General features: G+C 34.6%; 1 protein-coding gene and 1 long non-coding RNA gene across 2 annotated transcripts in view; both read right to left on the reverse strand.

The window, feature by feature from the left end:
- Positions 1-2,794: 2,794 nt before the first annotated feature.
- Positions 2,795-13,356, reverse strand: part of ATG12 (autophagy related 12) — an 11,916-nt gene continuing 1,354 nt past the window's right edge. The window contains exons 2-4 of the mRNA XM_017502030.1: positions 10,482-10,618; positions 5,081-5,143; positions 2,795-4,357 (exon numbers count right to left, since the gene is read on the reverse strand). Coding sequence (XP_017357519.1) covers positions 4,298-4,357; positions 5,081-5,143; positions 10,482-10,618 — 260 coding nt within the window. The 3' untranslated portion in view covers positions 2,795-4,297. The remainder of the gene's footprint in view (positions 4,358-5,080; positions 5,144-10,481; positions 10,619-13,356) is intronic.
- LOC108285035 lies at positions 6,217-10,207 on the reverse strand. The gene is made up of 2 exons (XR_001817422.2): positions 7,322-10,207; positions 6,217-7,257 (listed from the first exon to the last, which is right to left on the reverse strand). It is a non-coding gene; the product is annotated as an uncharacterized LOC108285035 (long non-coding RNA).

The following is a 13,356-nucleotide window of genomic DNA, read 5'->3' on the forward strand; positions in this document are numbered from 1 at the left end:
TATTCTATTCCATTGGTCTGTGTCTTGTTTTTATGCTTCTATCATGCTGTTTTGGTTACTATAGCTTTGTCATATATAATTTGAGGACAAGCAATGCGATGCCTCCAGCTTTGCTATTTTTGCTCAGGATGGCTTTGGGTACTCTGGGTCTTTCGGGGTTCCATACAAATTTTAGAATTTTCTTTCCTATTTCAGGGAAGAATGTCATTGGTATTTTGATAGTGATTGCATTGAATCTGTAGATTGCTTTGGGTAGTAAAGCTGTCAGGATTTCCTGATAGATTGGAATGGGTTGGAAGAGAGTCATCAAGATTCTAGGCAACTAGAGGGATGGATTTATCATTCTTAAGACTTGGGAAAACTGGGGCAGGAAAGGAGGAAAGGTATGTTTTATAGATCTAGATTCAAGAACTGGGAACAAATAGTTGGCATGTTGTAAGAAAGATGGTTACAAAACAAATAGTCATCTCAAAATCAATAGGACATCCTTTGTGTCTATCACTAGAAGTAATCAACCTAAGATTCATGTGTATCAGCTATGACAGAAGGAACTATGGGAGTTGATTTATAAGGATTCCTCTTAAGATTTTACTCACATACATGTTTTATCTTTCATTCATTAATATTAAATAAGAAAACATAGGTAAAACTAGTATCAGGTATCAAATTTTTACTTTCCATTTTTTCTAGAAATTCAATTTTTAAAAACTTCAAGATTTAAATTCAAATCTGAAAATCTGTCCTACCCCCTTGAGTCAGCATGAAAGTGACTGAAGAACAGGGACCTTATTAGTCTTTTATGAGTTTTGTGTTATTCCAATATTGTAAATAGTAGACATTCAATATGTGAATGAAGTTTACACTTAAGTTTCTAAGGTTTTTGACATTGCCAAATTGCCCCCTAAAAGTACCAACTCATATTCTAGTCACCAAAATGACAGGATTTCCCCACAACTCTGCAAATACCAAGATGTACATTATTTTTATTGTTGATGTTAATCTGCATTTTTATTTGCATTTTTTGCCAACAGTGGGGTTCAAGATGTTTCATGTTTTATTGGCCATTTGTATTTTTTTGTGAATCAAAATTTGATATGTTTTGTATTTTTCAGTTGATCTTTTCTTACCAATTGGAATCTCCATTTTTATGACATTAAAAACCCTGTCATATGTTGCAAATATTTTCCATTACCTTCTGCCATATAAAAATTTAAACTATACAAAATTTCCTTTGTTTTTAGCTGTCATATTTTGCTAATCACAATTTCATTCACTCAGTGTTACATTACTAATTATATTATGTATAAGGAAACGTACTAAGTATTTGTGTGTGGGTACCAAATAAAAACCAGAATAACTGGACACGTGGCTCTGAAGCAGTATGCAGTGAGTGTTGTAAGAATGGTAGTTTGCTCTAAGTGTTTGTATGAGAGAACAGGTATCTTTTCCTAGAATGATTCAGATAGCATTTAAAAAGTCAAAGTCTAAATCAGGCCTTGAAGAAGTGTTAGGATTTGAAAGGGTCAAGGTGTTAAATAAATTGCACAAGCAGAAGTAGAAAACAGAAAACACAAGGCATCTTCAAAGAATAGTGAATAATCCAGTATGGGTTAAATAGTATTGCAGGGAAACTGTATAAATATGGTTTGAACTATATTCAAAGAGTAGTATTTGCTGAATTGTTTTCTGAATACTTTTCATTATGTGGCCTGTAGCTGGTTTCCTTAGTGCCAAATGTTTATTTGGCATATTATAATCCTTGGAAAATGAAGGATTTTCATGAAGAAACTGCATGAGATTTTTATTTTCACACTCCAACACCTAAGGCTTTCCCACTTTGTGTTATGACGCAATTGGTTGACTAATATTATATGATTTGAGGACTACACTGTACTTCTAGTAGCTATTTAAGGCCCCTTTAGGACTGAAACTTATAGAAATCAGATTCTAGGTATTATCCAATCTCATTTTGATTTCAGATAAAACATTAATTTACTTTATTCCTTAAATATGATGAATTCATTATGAAGTGTTTGGCATAAATATTGTAATATCATATACCTTGTGTGCCATAGGTCATCTATGCACAGTTAGCATGACAATATTGACATTTAGTCACAAACAAGGAAAACTTAAAATATTACCTGAATGTTCAATTTTTCCCCCAAGTTTAATTAGACTTGAGAGTTTAAAACTAAATTGTGTTTTAGGTTCCAGTCACCCAATAACTTATCAGATCCAGGCTTAATTATTGTTTAATGTTGCAAATTTAGCGCAGAATGATTCTCTGAGTAAAGATCAAGAAATAATTAAATATGATTTGAAAAAGTAAAAAGTTCAGACCGGGGCATGGCGGCTCATGCCTGTAATCCCAGCACTTTGGGAGGCCACGGCAGGTGGATCACCTGAGGTCAGTCTGGGCTGGCCAACATGGTGAAACTCCATCTCTATTAAAAATAACAAAACATCAGCCAAGCATGGTGGCAGGAGACTGTAATCCCAGCTACTGGGGAGGGGGAGGCAGAACCGCTTGAACCCAAGAGGCAGAAGCTGCAATGAGCCGAGATTGCACCATTGCACTCCAGCTTGGGCAACAAAAGCGAAACTCCGTCACTCTCACTCACACACACACACACACACACACACACACACACACACACACACTGCAAAGTCCTATGTATTCTTCAGAGTTGTTAGGAAAGAATACAAGGCTAGCTACATATTAAGCTAACCTTAGATTTAATAAACTATTAAGTTATTTAGGTCAAGAGAGTAATTAAATTGATGCTACAAATTCAACAAGCATTTTTGATTTTTGAGGTCTATCATCTGAAACCTCAGTGGCAAACATAATACACAAATTCAACCTATTTTTGCTATTTGTTAAATATGCGAATATATTCACTTCCTTTAGTAAACTGGACAAAACTAGAGGACAGACCTTTTCCAAACTCAAATGATATAAATACTTGGAATTCTACTACATACCATTTGAGATTCTGTTTTGAAATTTCATTCACATTCCATTCAATTTATTAGAATGCCTTTTTTTTCCCATTTGAGATGGGGTCTCATTCTGTTGCCCAGTAGGGATGCATTGGTACAATCATGGCTCACTATACCCTTGAACTCCTGGGCTCAGGGGATCCTCTTGCCTCTGCAGCCTAATAATGATTTTCATTTTTATTTTTGGAGAAATGGGGGTCTTGTCTTATTACCCAGGCTGGTGTCAAACTCATGGCCTCACAGAATCCCCACACCTTGCTTGACCTTCCAAAGTGCTGGGATTACAGCTGTAAGCCACCATGCCTAATCTGGAATGCTTTCTAAAAATATGGCATTACAAATACAGAAGGAAGAAAAAAAAAGTTAAATCTCACTTCCAGAAATTATCAGTCTAATAGCATCAGTAAAAGTGGTACTTTTAGTCATGGCATAAAATACACATTAAGGCTACTTTTCAATTATTGCGTGCTTTCAAGTTGAAAAATGCATTCTGAAACATTCAAAAAGATGTTACTGAGTTTACTCATCAAGTGCTTTTGACACTATAAATGACAAAGTAACACCACAGTTACATCACTGAGACTCAAGAATCCTTAAATGATAGGGCTGAAAATAGGTATATGACTTATTTTCCAGAATTTGTATGTTTCTGTATCCCCCAAAAAAATTGAACTATGCATATTGTCTAAAATTATAGTCTTTCAATCTATCAAACATGCTTGCTCTCCTGGCTAGATATTAGCTAAAAATTAGCCAAACAGCCATTTCCCGTTATTCCCCAGCAAAGATGTGAAACCAAAGTGCCTAACCTTTTCCGCCTGGTGGGCTGCCCTCTACTGGACTATTTGAGGTATTCAGCCAGCAGGTCAATGTGACTGTTTAAGAAGGTAACCACCATAGACATAAATGTAAACATTAAAAAAAAAAAGGAACTCTTTAGTAAATTAACTTTTACCATGAAAACAACTTCAGTCATTTTGAGAACTGGCAATGAAGACATTTACACAGTCTTTGTCTCCTTTTCAATCTCAGAGGCAGATCTCCAGCAACAATTCTAACGGGTAGGAGCTATGGGTATACTATAACGACCATGTTTTATGATGATTTAAATATTAATACAAATCACATTTTTGTGAGTCCACTCATGCTATGGATGTTTTCTTATGTACAGAGTAGACACATGCTGAATAGATGACATCTGTCAAGTCTCTTGCCACAAGCATCAAAACTTTTCAGAGCTGTCTCTTCTGTGAAAATCCATCTCATGTAGTAAGTTGATTTTCTTTGTGGTTCATCCCCATGCCTGGGATTTGCAGTAATGTAGAACCAGTTTACCATCACTGCCAAAACACTGCAAAAAGAAAAAAAGGCAATAAATCAAACTCAATCTTTATTATTCTTAGATGAAACTAAGAAAATAAATGCTTCATGTATCATAAATATCCACTCAGGTATATTAAATTACCTATGTTACAGGCTATCTCTTTCAAAGGATGCCTGTTTATATCAGACACATATTAATAATCGTGTTTAATAAAATCTATCCTTTAAGCATCTTAGGCATGAATGAGCTTACATACTTTAATCTTGTCCTTCTCTACATCTCCAACCACACTGTATGTAATTTCAGCTGTTTTCCAGTAGTGGTGCTAGTATATGTCCTCTAATGACTACTGCCATGAAACTGTAAGATGTTGAAAAGGTCACTGTTATGCTGTTTTTTCAATTTCTTGTAGGCAGATTTGGATGACAGATTGTAAGAACAATGTAGACGAAATCAAATGTAGATAAAGAAAAGGCCTAACTTTCTAAGAATTACAAAGATGACTTTGAAATATAATTTATTTCTTGGTTCTTCAATCATTGTATTATTTATTAAGATCCTACTATGATCAAGATATTAGAGAGGTAATAGAACAAGAAGGTCATCTTTTCTATCCCAGACAATGAAGAATGGCATGCCATCGCTTGAAATAAAAATGTGAATTAACAATACTATACAATATACATATTATACAGATGTGCATACTCCATTAAGGAAAAAAACAGTAATTTTTTTTTTTTTTTTTTTTACCTCATAGAGAGTTCCAACTTCTTGGTCTGGGGAAGGAGCAAAGGATTGATTCACATAAATAAACTACAATAAAGGGGAGGAAAACAGAGATGTTTATTGGTATCCTGATTAATCTGCATTTTTCTGGGTTCCAATCAGCTAGCTATTTTGTATCATTTTCACAATTGAAGAAATCTTCTCGGAATTTCTAACTTTTCTAAAATAGTGAATTTAAAGAGATGAAGATCTCATTTTTCCTCCAGAAGAACCAAAATAACACAATTTAAGTTCCCAGAAGAGTGGTTCCTAACTTTTTAAAGCTAAGAAACTTTTAAATATTTTTTTATAAATGGCTTTTGAAGGGCTGGTTATTCAAGAAATTACATTATAAAAATTTCCCCACTTACCCATAAAGAATTTCTCCTAAGAAAATTTCACACACAGATAAAAATCAATATATTTAATATTCAAGATAGTTTGTGCATTTTCTTTGGGTAAACGTATGACATATATAAATTTTTTATAAAGTCACTTTCAGGTAAATGAAGCAGGAAAAAAAGGAACATAATTAAAACCTTATAACCTGGCTCTTTAAAGGATTCACTGTTCAATGTTTTAGTTTAGTCTGTTTTTACTAAAATATTTCTAGTACTTCAAGTCACAGTGTCAAAGTGCCTTCTAATAATTTTCTTTTTGGAAAACATTATTTGCTTTAATATCCAAATTTGGGACTAAAATGTCCTGAATTTAACATAGTATTTTTTTTTTTTTAAGCCAGTATCAGAATAGTTGGTTGACAGATACTATTTTGATCACCAACCATGAACAATCAATACTGCTTGCATCTCTTTTGGGCAACACAGTGTGGTGATTAAGTATATAGGCTCTACTGAGACACGTCTGGGTTTGAATCCTGGCTGTAACTGCAAATGGTATCTCTCATCCTGTTTCCTTATTTGTAAGATATGGAAAATAATAGGACCTATAACTCTTGGGTCTGTTAGGAAAGACAAAAATGACATAATAAAACACCAATTATCAGTCTCTGGTATGTGTACTAAATAGATGTTATTGTTAATTGATCTTTAAAGAGTTATACTGAAATATCAATTTGTGCTTAAGGCAGAGTAGAGTTCTAACATAAAAATTTCAAACTGTAACAGAAAACAATGAATTTTAATGTGTATTTTTTGTAATACAGATATAATTTGTGTTCAATGCCTGGCAATTTATGAGCAAATAGAGATTTTACTTTTTGTACATTACAAATGAGGGGAAGGGCTCTCAGTAATAGCTTATTTATTTCATGAGTGTCTATGATATGCTGAGAACGGCACATGGAACTATGAAGATTGAAGTGATCTCTACCCTCAGTGAGCTTTCAATCTATAGGACAGGGAGACACACATGAATACATACAGGTGAGGAAAGTACATCTAATAAAGTATGTAGCATACAGAAATGTACACTAGTCCAGCCTAGCAAAAGAATCAAGAAATGCTTTGTGGGAAGAAAGAAGTAGAATTTAACCAGGTAAAGAAAGTAGTAATTAGGACTTTGTAGGCAAAAAGGACAGAGTAAGATGGTGTTGAGTGTTCACAGAAACACACTAGATGGAGCAGAGAACCAACCAAAGGAATTCAATATAATTTTGTAACAGGTGTTAAATGGAAATTTTTAAAAAGCAATTCAGTTTAAAAGAGATAAAGCCATGTGTTTGTATACTATAAAGTTCTATACAAGTAACGGGTTAACATCATCAATTTCACTGTAGAAATGCTAAGTGGCTTAAAATTTGTTACGTTTAAAGTAGATGTAGTTTCTTCAGGTTTGTGAAAGTAAAATTCCACAGAAGTTATATTTCCAAACTACAAGAACTTAGGTAGAAAAAATTATTTAATTAAATAACTACACTTTGCTTTTAAATCATTTTTTTTTCTTTTTTCTTTTAAATCAGCAGTCTTTAACGTCTCTAGTTCTTTTTTTTTTTTTTTTTTTTTTTTTTAAAATTTTTCTTTTGTCTAGTAGATTCCTCATGAAGGGATTATTGGAAAAGTATTCCCTGCTAATAGTTTGTGCTCTGATTAAGTCAGTTATGCAGGATATGAAATACTTATCTCTCACATTTTCCTTAAGCCTTTCTGCTATCAAAGTTTGATGATAGCCTAATTTTCTAAGTCATGCCATCTTCCCCACCCCTGATTTTCTAAGTCATGCCGTCTTCCCCACCCCTAATTTTCTAAGTCATGCTGTCCTCCTCACCCCCTACATTTCCAAATGATTTCAAGTCCAGTAATTTTAAAGGAATTTATCCTGATGTTCATTATTCCTGGTTGATATTCTCAGGCACTTGGAATGTTTCTTCAATATGTAGTTTCAAGTCTCTTATCTTAAATTGTATTTTTACAGTATTCGTTCTGTTTCCCTGCTCTGGTTTTCTTCTTCACGGACGCTTGTCCAAAGGTTGACTCTTCTTTTAAATTTTTTTCATCTTCTATTTTTCTTAACCCATTATCCGTTGTTTATGTTCCTTCTTGTTTAGTTTCCATTTATGAAATAATTTTTTATTTCTAATTCTTTTCCTAAACTCTGTCACTTCATTTCTTAGTTTTACTAATGCTGATTCTGTTTTTCTTTCATGTTTTATACCATCTTCTTGTTTGTAGATTGCTTTGAAATGCAAGGTTACGGTTTTCGCCTTTACAGGCGTATTTTTGTCTTGATTTCATTGTCTCTAGGGATGTTGTTCTATTCCACATCACTTTTTTTCTTGTAACACTGTACAGGATTTGACCTTAATACTTCCTGTTACTGTTTTTATGTGAGATTAGTTTCCCTCAACTTTTAGAATGAGGTGAATTAGGGTAGTTTTCCTAACTTCACAGAGCTCCCTCTGTTGTTTTTGTACTGTTCAAAATGATGGAGGCTGGCTTTGAGCTTTCCAGGCTCTGTTCTCCTCCACTTTGATCTGGTCTGTTTCCTTCCTTAACCATGTCTCAACCCTTTTCAATTTTCATTTCCTGAAATTTCTCCTCAGTATGGGGTCCTGGAGCCCTCCTGGGTCTATTTTGACATTGCCTGAGCCCCTTTAAGTCCTCCTTAGTGCAGATCTATTGTGATCATGTGCTAAAGGGCAAAACCCCTCTCAGTCAGCTTCTATGTTTAAATTAGCCCACTTTGCTTCCCAGTGAGGATCTATTAGCTCTTCTGAGGTTCTCCTTTTCTCAGTGCTGTCAGATGCCAACCATGTTGTACTTACTGCTTCTTTTAGCACAGATGCTGATACCAAGCAGGTCCTGTGGTTGCTGGTGGTTTGTCCCCACCAACACATGTTTTGGGGTTCATGAGGATACCTTATCACCTCATTTTGTTATAAATATTAATCATGGGTTTTTGGTTTTGCTATCTAGTTAACTAAGTTTTGTGGGAATTTGTATGCCTTTTGATACCACTGCTATCTTCCCAGAATTCTCAGCATTACTTTTTTCCTTTAACATCCATTTAGCTAGTTAAAACTCAGAAGATGTCAGTTTTAGTTTAATCCAGGAAAATGACAAAATAAATGTTGTTTATGTTTCCCATTGCTTAAATGGGAAAGCATAATCATATTCACTACAAAGGCTTTAATTTTACCCATACAAAATTTTCATAGGCTAAAATGGTTGAATGATGGAAATTTTATATGGTTTAACCTACTATATACTGGTATCAATCAAGTCCTTTCAGGTTATTGAATGAATATAGGCAATACAAAATTTCAAGACTCTTAATATTAACACAGAACACAGTATCATTTCATCTTTTATCTTCATGTATTTTTAAACTAATGCATTAAATTACTCATTACTCTTACCAACTCTTCATGTTGCGTCTTTAGTAGAGACATAGCCTCTACTCATTTCTCTTAAGCATAGGTCCTTATTCCCCTGACTTTTCCATTTAGCTTCCAACTCTAGATAACATCCTCTGTTTGGGAGTATAGCAACTATACGCACTTGGATGACACAAACTTCTTGCTCATCTTTGATAGCTCCCCCTTTAATTAAATTCTACATGGCACTCTTATAAAACAGATGCTTTTCTCACTCTGATTGATCACCAAGGGAGACACTTACCTGTAAAACTCAATTATTCCCAATTCCTTTTCCCAAACAACTTTCCTTGGAGAAATCCCTGGCTTTATGTCATTCTTGTCTCAAATAACTTCTAGTTATAAGCCTACCTTGCATTTACTTTTTTAATATGAAGTCCCTTTTGTGAGAGCACTTACAGCCAAACTCTTAGATCAGAGTCAGTTTTTTGCTCCTCACTGACAAAAAGAAATTTCCAAAATGTTCTGCTTCAGTGATAGTTAACTTGTTTTCCCCATCCACAAATCAAATATTTCCCCCTAGCGCCCCCACACAAAAATTCCTGATTTTATTTTAAAAAATACTTAGTGATTCTTCAGCTACCTATCCACTCATGTTCTCTGAGTTAATACTATCTAAGATTGTGATCTATTTGCAGATAAAGGTGACTGATACATATAAAAATATGAATATATAAAACAATATGCTGAATACATGTAGACATTTAAATTTCTGTAGTCAAATGTCAAATTAAAATGCAGCGGCATTTAAAGTATTAACCTTTACAACTGCCACCGTGAAGTGGTTAATGTGTACTGTAACATGAATAAGTATATCTCTTAGTTCTTTCATAATATATGGCAAAGATACATTGCTTACCTCAAGAAAAATAGGAAAAATGTAATTGCTATCAAAACAAATTGGAAAAAACCCAAAACTTCTGTAGTCATGTACAGATAATGTAATGTTCCATGACAGATTTTTTTGCATGGGTATTCAGTGACTTTCTGAGGAAAACAATACAGGAGGCAAAAAAAAAAAAAAAAAACCCACACAAGCTGGTTCACAGTGTAAAAAAAAAAACCTAAAATATTTCATTTCAGAATTCCCCAGAAAATCCTTCAATAAAGTATATAAATTTCACTAATAAGAGATAAGGTAGGGCATGGTAGCATACTCATGTAATCCCAGCACTCCTGAGGTGGGCAGATACCTTGAGCTCAGGAGCTCAAGACTAGCCTGGGCAACATGATGAAACCCAGTCTGTACTAAAAACATAAAAATTAGCCAGGCGTGGTGGTGCACTCCTGTAATCCCAGCTGCTCCGGTGGCTGAAGCAGGAGAATTACTTGAACCAGGAGGAGGAGGTTGCAGTGAGCCACTCCACTCCAGCTTGGAAGCAACGGAGTCAGACTTGTCTCAAAAAAAAAAAAAGAGAGAGGGAGAGATAAAAGGGAATAACCAAAGCAACATGTGTGGCTCCATATGCATTTCTATAAACAACAGTTATTCATTGTTGCCTAGGAACCATTGCAAATTTTTGTAGGAAAACAACACCACTGGTTTCATACCAACTGTTCTGAGGCCACAAGTTTAAGAAACTTTTTGATGAAGTCAATGAGTCCTTGGATGGTTCGTGTTCGCTCTACTGCCCATTTCTTTGTTTTCATAATAGGAGTATCTCCCACAGCCTTCAGCAAAATGTCAACTGTAAAAGAAGAAAAAAATTTACTGATAATTACATTGGAATATCTAAAGAGAATGGAATATAAAAGACTTAGAAGTCAGAAATATTTAATTTACATCCATCTTATGTATTTATGATACTAAAGATATGTAAGAGATGTAAAAATGTTAGATTCTTTTTCATTTTTCTTTTTCTTGAAACTACAAAGTTTTCCTAACAGGACTAATTTTTAAAGTGCATTTTATCTTAACAGGCATTCCAAACAGAAGAAATACAAATAATCAACAAATAAACAGAAGTTCAAAAAAGGAAAGTAAAATAATGTCATGTCCCTTTTCACCTACCAAACTAGTAAAAATTAGAATAATTAACAGTGTAGATGATACTACATTGAGAATACACTACACTACATTGATAATATGAAATGGTATTCACTTTATGGGTATACAATATGGCATGCACTATGCTAATACAGGTCCCAAAGAAGGTATACTTTGATTCAATAGCACTTCTAGGAATCTAGTCTAAGAAAATATGAGATGTGTAAAAATTCACTTAAAAAGATCTCACCTCCATTTAAGCATTTACTTTTATATGAAACACTGTAAACCTAAATATCCAGCAAGGATATTTGGAGATGACTGATTAAAAGATATTATACTCAATGATAGAATGTAGTAAACAGCACACACTTTAAACTGCCTGGGGTTCAAATCCTGGTTTTGCCACTTGCTGGGTATATATGTGGATAATTTAATCTCTCCATGCCACATTTTCTTCATTAGTAAAATGAGGATACTAGCACCTACTCCACTGCATTGTTTTGAGGAGTTAACACATGTTTACAACAGCATGCAGCATACATAACTCATACTTAACAAACCTTAAGATTAAACAGCCTTTATAAAAACACATTATAAAAGTATATTTAATGGCAGAGAAAGTTAGAAAAATGTTCTAAACACAAAACAACATGTATAATATGATCTCAATTTCATTAAAACCATCACAAACACATTAACATAAATATTGAAGAACATGCACCAGAACGTTATTTCTCAGTAGTGACATTATAGGCAATGATTACTTTGTTTTACTTATGCTTTTTGTAACTACCAAATTTTCTACAATAAACTTTTTAATAAAGGAAAGCAGTAAGTTTTAACAATAAAATAGAACCAAAGGACAAAACGAAGTTGCAAAAGGGAAATCTTAAGGTTTCAATGATCCAAAATACAGATCTGCAAAATCAAAGCCTATGAATCTGTCTCTTGAGTAAAGTTATTTTGCTTAAAAAAAAAAAAATCTGGCAGGGTGCAGTGGCTCACTTCTGTAATCCCAGCACTCTGGGAGGCGGAGGTGGGTGGATCACCTGATGTCAGGAGTTCAAGACTGGCCTAGCCAGCATGGTGAAACTCCCTCTCTACTAAATAAAAAAATTAGCTAGGCATGGTGGGGCATGCCTGTAATCCCAGCTACTCGGGAGGCTGAGACAGGAAAATCGCTTGAACCCGGGAGGCAGAGGTTGCAGTGAGCAGAGATTGTGATGCTGTCTCCAGCCTGGCGACAGAGCAAGATTCCGCGTCCAAAAAAAAAAAAGACAAAAAAGTCATCTACAATCAAAGGCTACACACATTGAAAGCAAAATAGTGTACTGCTGCCCCCTAAAGTTAACTCTATTCTATTACACCCTTCTTGCTCCATTCTTTTGGTACTGTTGGGGCCGATTGGGATCAGAGGTCAATTTATTCAAGTTTACCTCTAGAATGAAGGCATCTAGAACATATGATGCACACACACTTTATTTTCCTGCTACAGAACTACTTAACCATCCTAGGTCCCAGTTATCTTTGGAATAGGAAGGAATTTGGGATTTTGATTAGCTTATCTTTCACACTTCCCTTCACTGCTCCCTCAATCCCCTGGGGCTATCAGTAAATCAATTAATGCAATTAAACATTTCCAGAAAGTGAAGCAGAAAATATTATGAGTTATGCTACCTAAGGAAGAAGTATGAGACAGCGAGAAACTGGATAAGGAAAAGAATTTAATTATAGCTGCCCTCTCTTTAAAGGTGATTTGCTTTAGTTCTGAACTCCGGATACACATTAATCAACTAGGGGAATATTTACTCCCCAGGTAACCTAACGTACTGCCAGTGCCACGATCTTGGTCTGTTTCAACCATCTTTATTCTGTAGATTAAAACAAAGGCTGAGCATACAAAACAGTTAAACTGCTTTCATCAGATTATCCTCAACAAATGATGACTACCCTCGAGGTAGGAATTCAATAGTCAGAAACTAAGTTTTATATTGGAGAGGTAAATTCAAATGCTAACAAGAGCCAGAAAATAAAAATCTGATCCTTAAATGACAGTTCAATTTGCAAAAAAACATTGTACAGACAAAAGAAACTGCGCCCTCGAGCAATATTTACATCGTAAATCACTGTTTTTTTAGCTTCTGTTTTACACAGCTATCATCAGGGTCAAGTAAGTAACAAGCTTTTGACTAAGACTGTTAGACCTTAAAATGAATCTCGGAAAGTCTGCTCTTGCCTATAGCAAACTGGAAGAAAAAAAATGCAACAAAAACCTGTAAAACCCGCGGAATTCTTTTGAATAAAGATTCTAATGGCTATCCACAGAAATAATCATAGTGTATCACGTGGAAATGGCAGTATGATTTAAAGGGGAATGGGGGGCAGTCTTGGGAGAGAATTCTCCTCAGCAGCAGAAATTGAAGTTCGATGAAAAGA

The sequence above is a fragment of the Cebus imitator genome, unplaced genomic scaffold (assembly GCF_001604975.1).
Source record: "Cebus imitator isolate Cc_AM_T3 unplaced genomic scaffold, Cebus_imitator-1.0 Scaffold288, whole genome shotgun sequence".
NCBI classification, from domain to species: Eukaryota; Metazoa; Chordata; class Mammalia; order Primates; family Cebidae; genus Cebus; species Cebus imitator.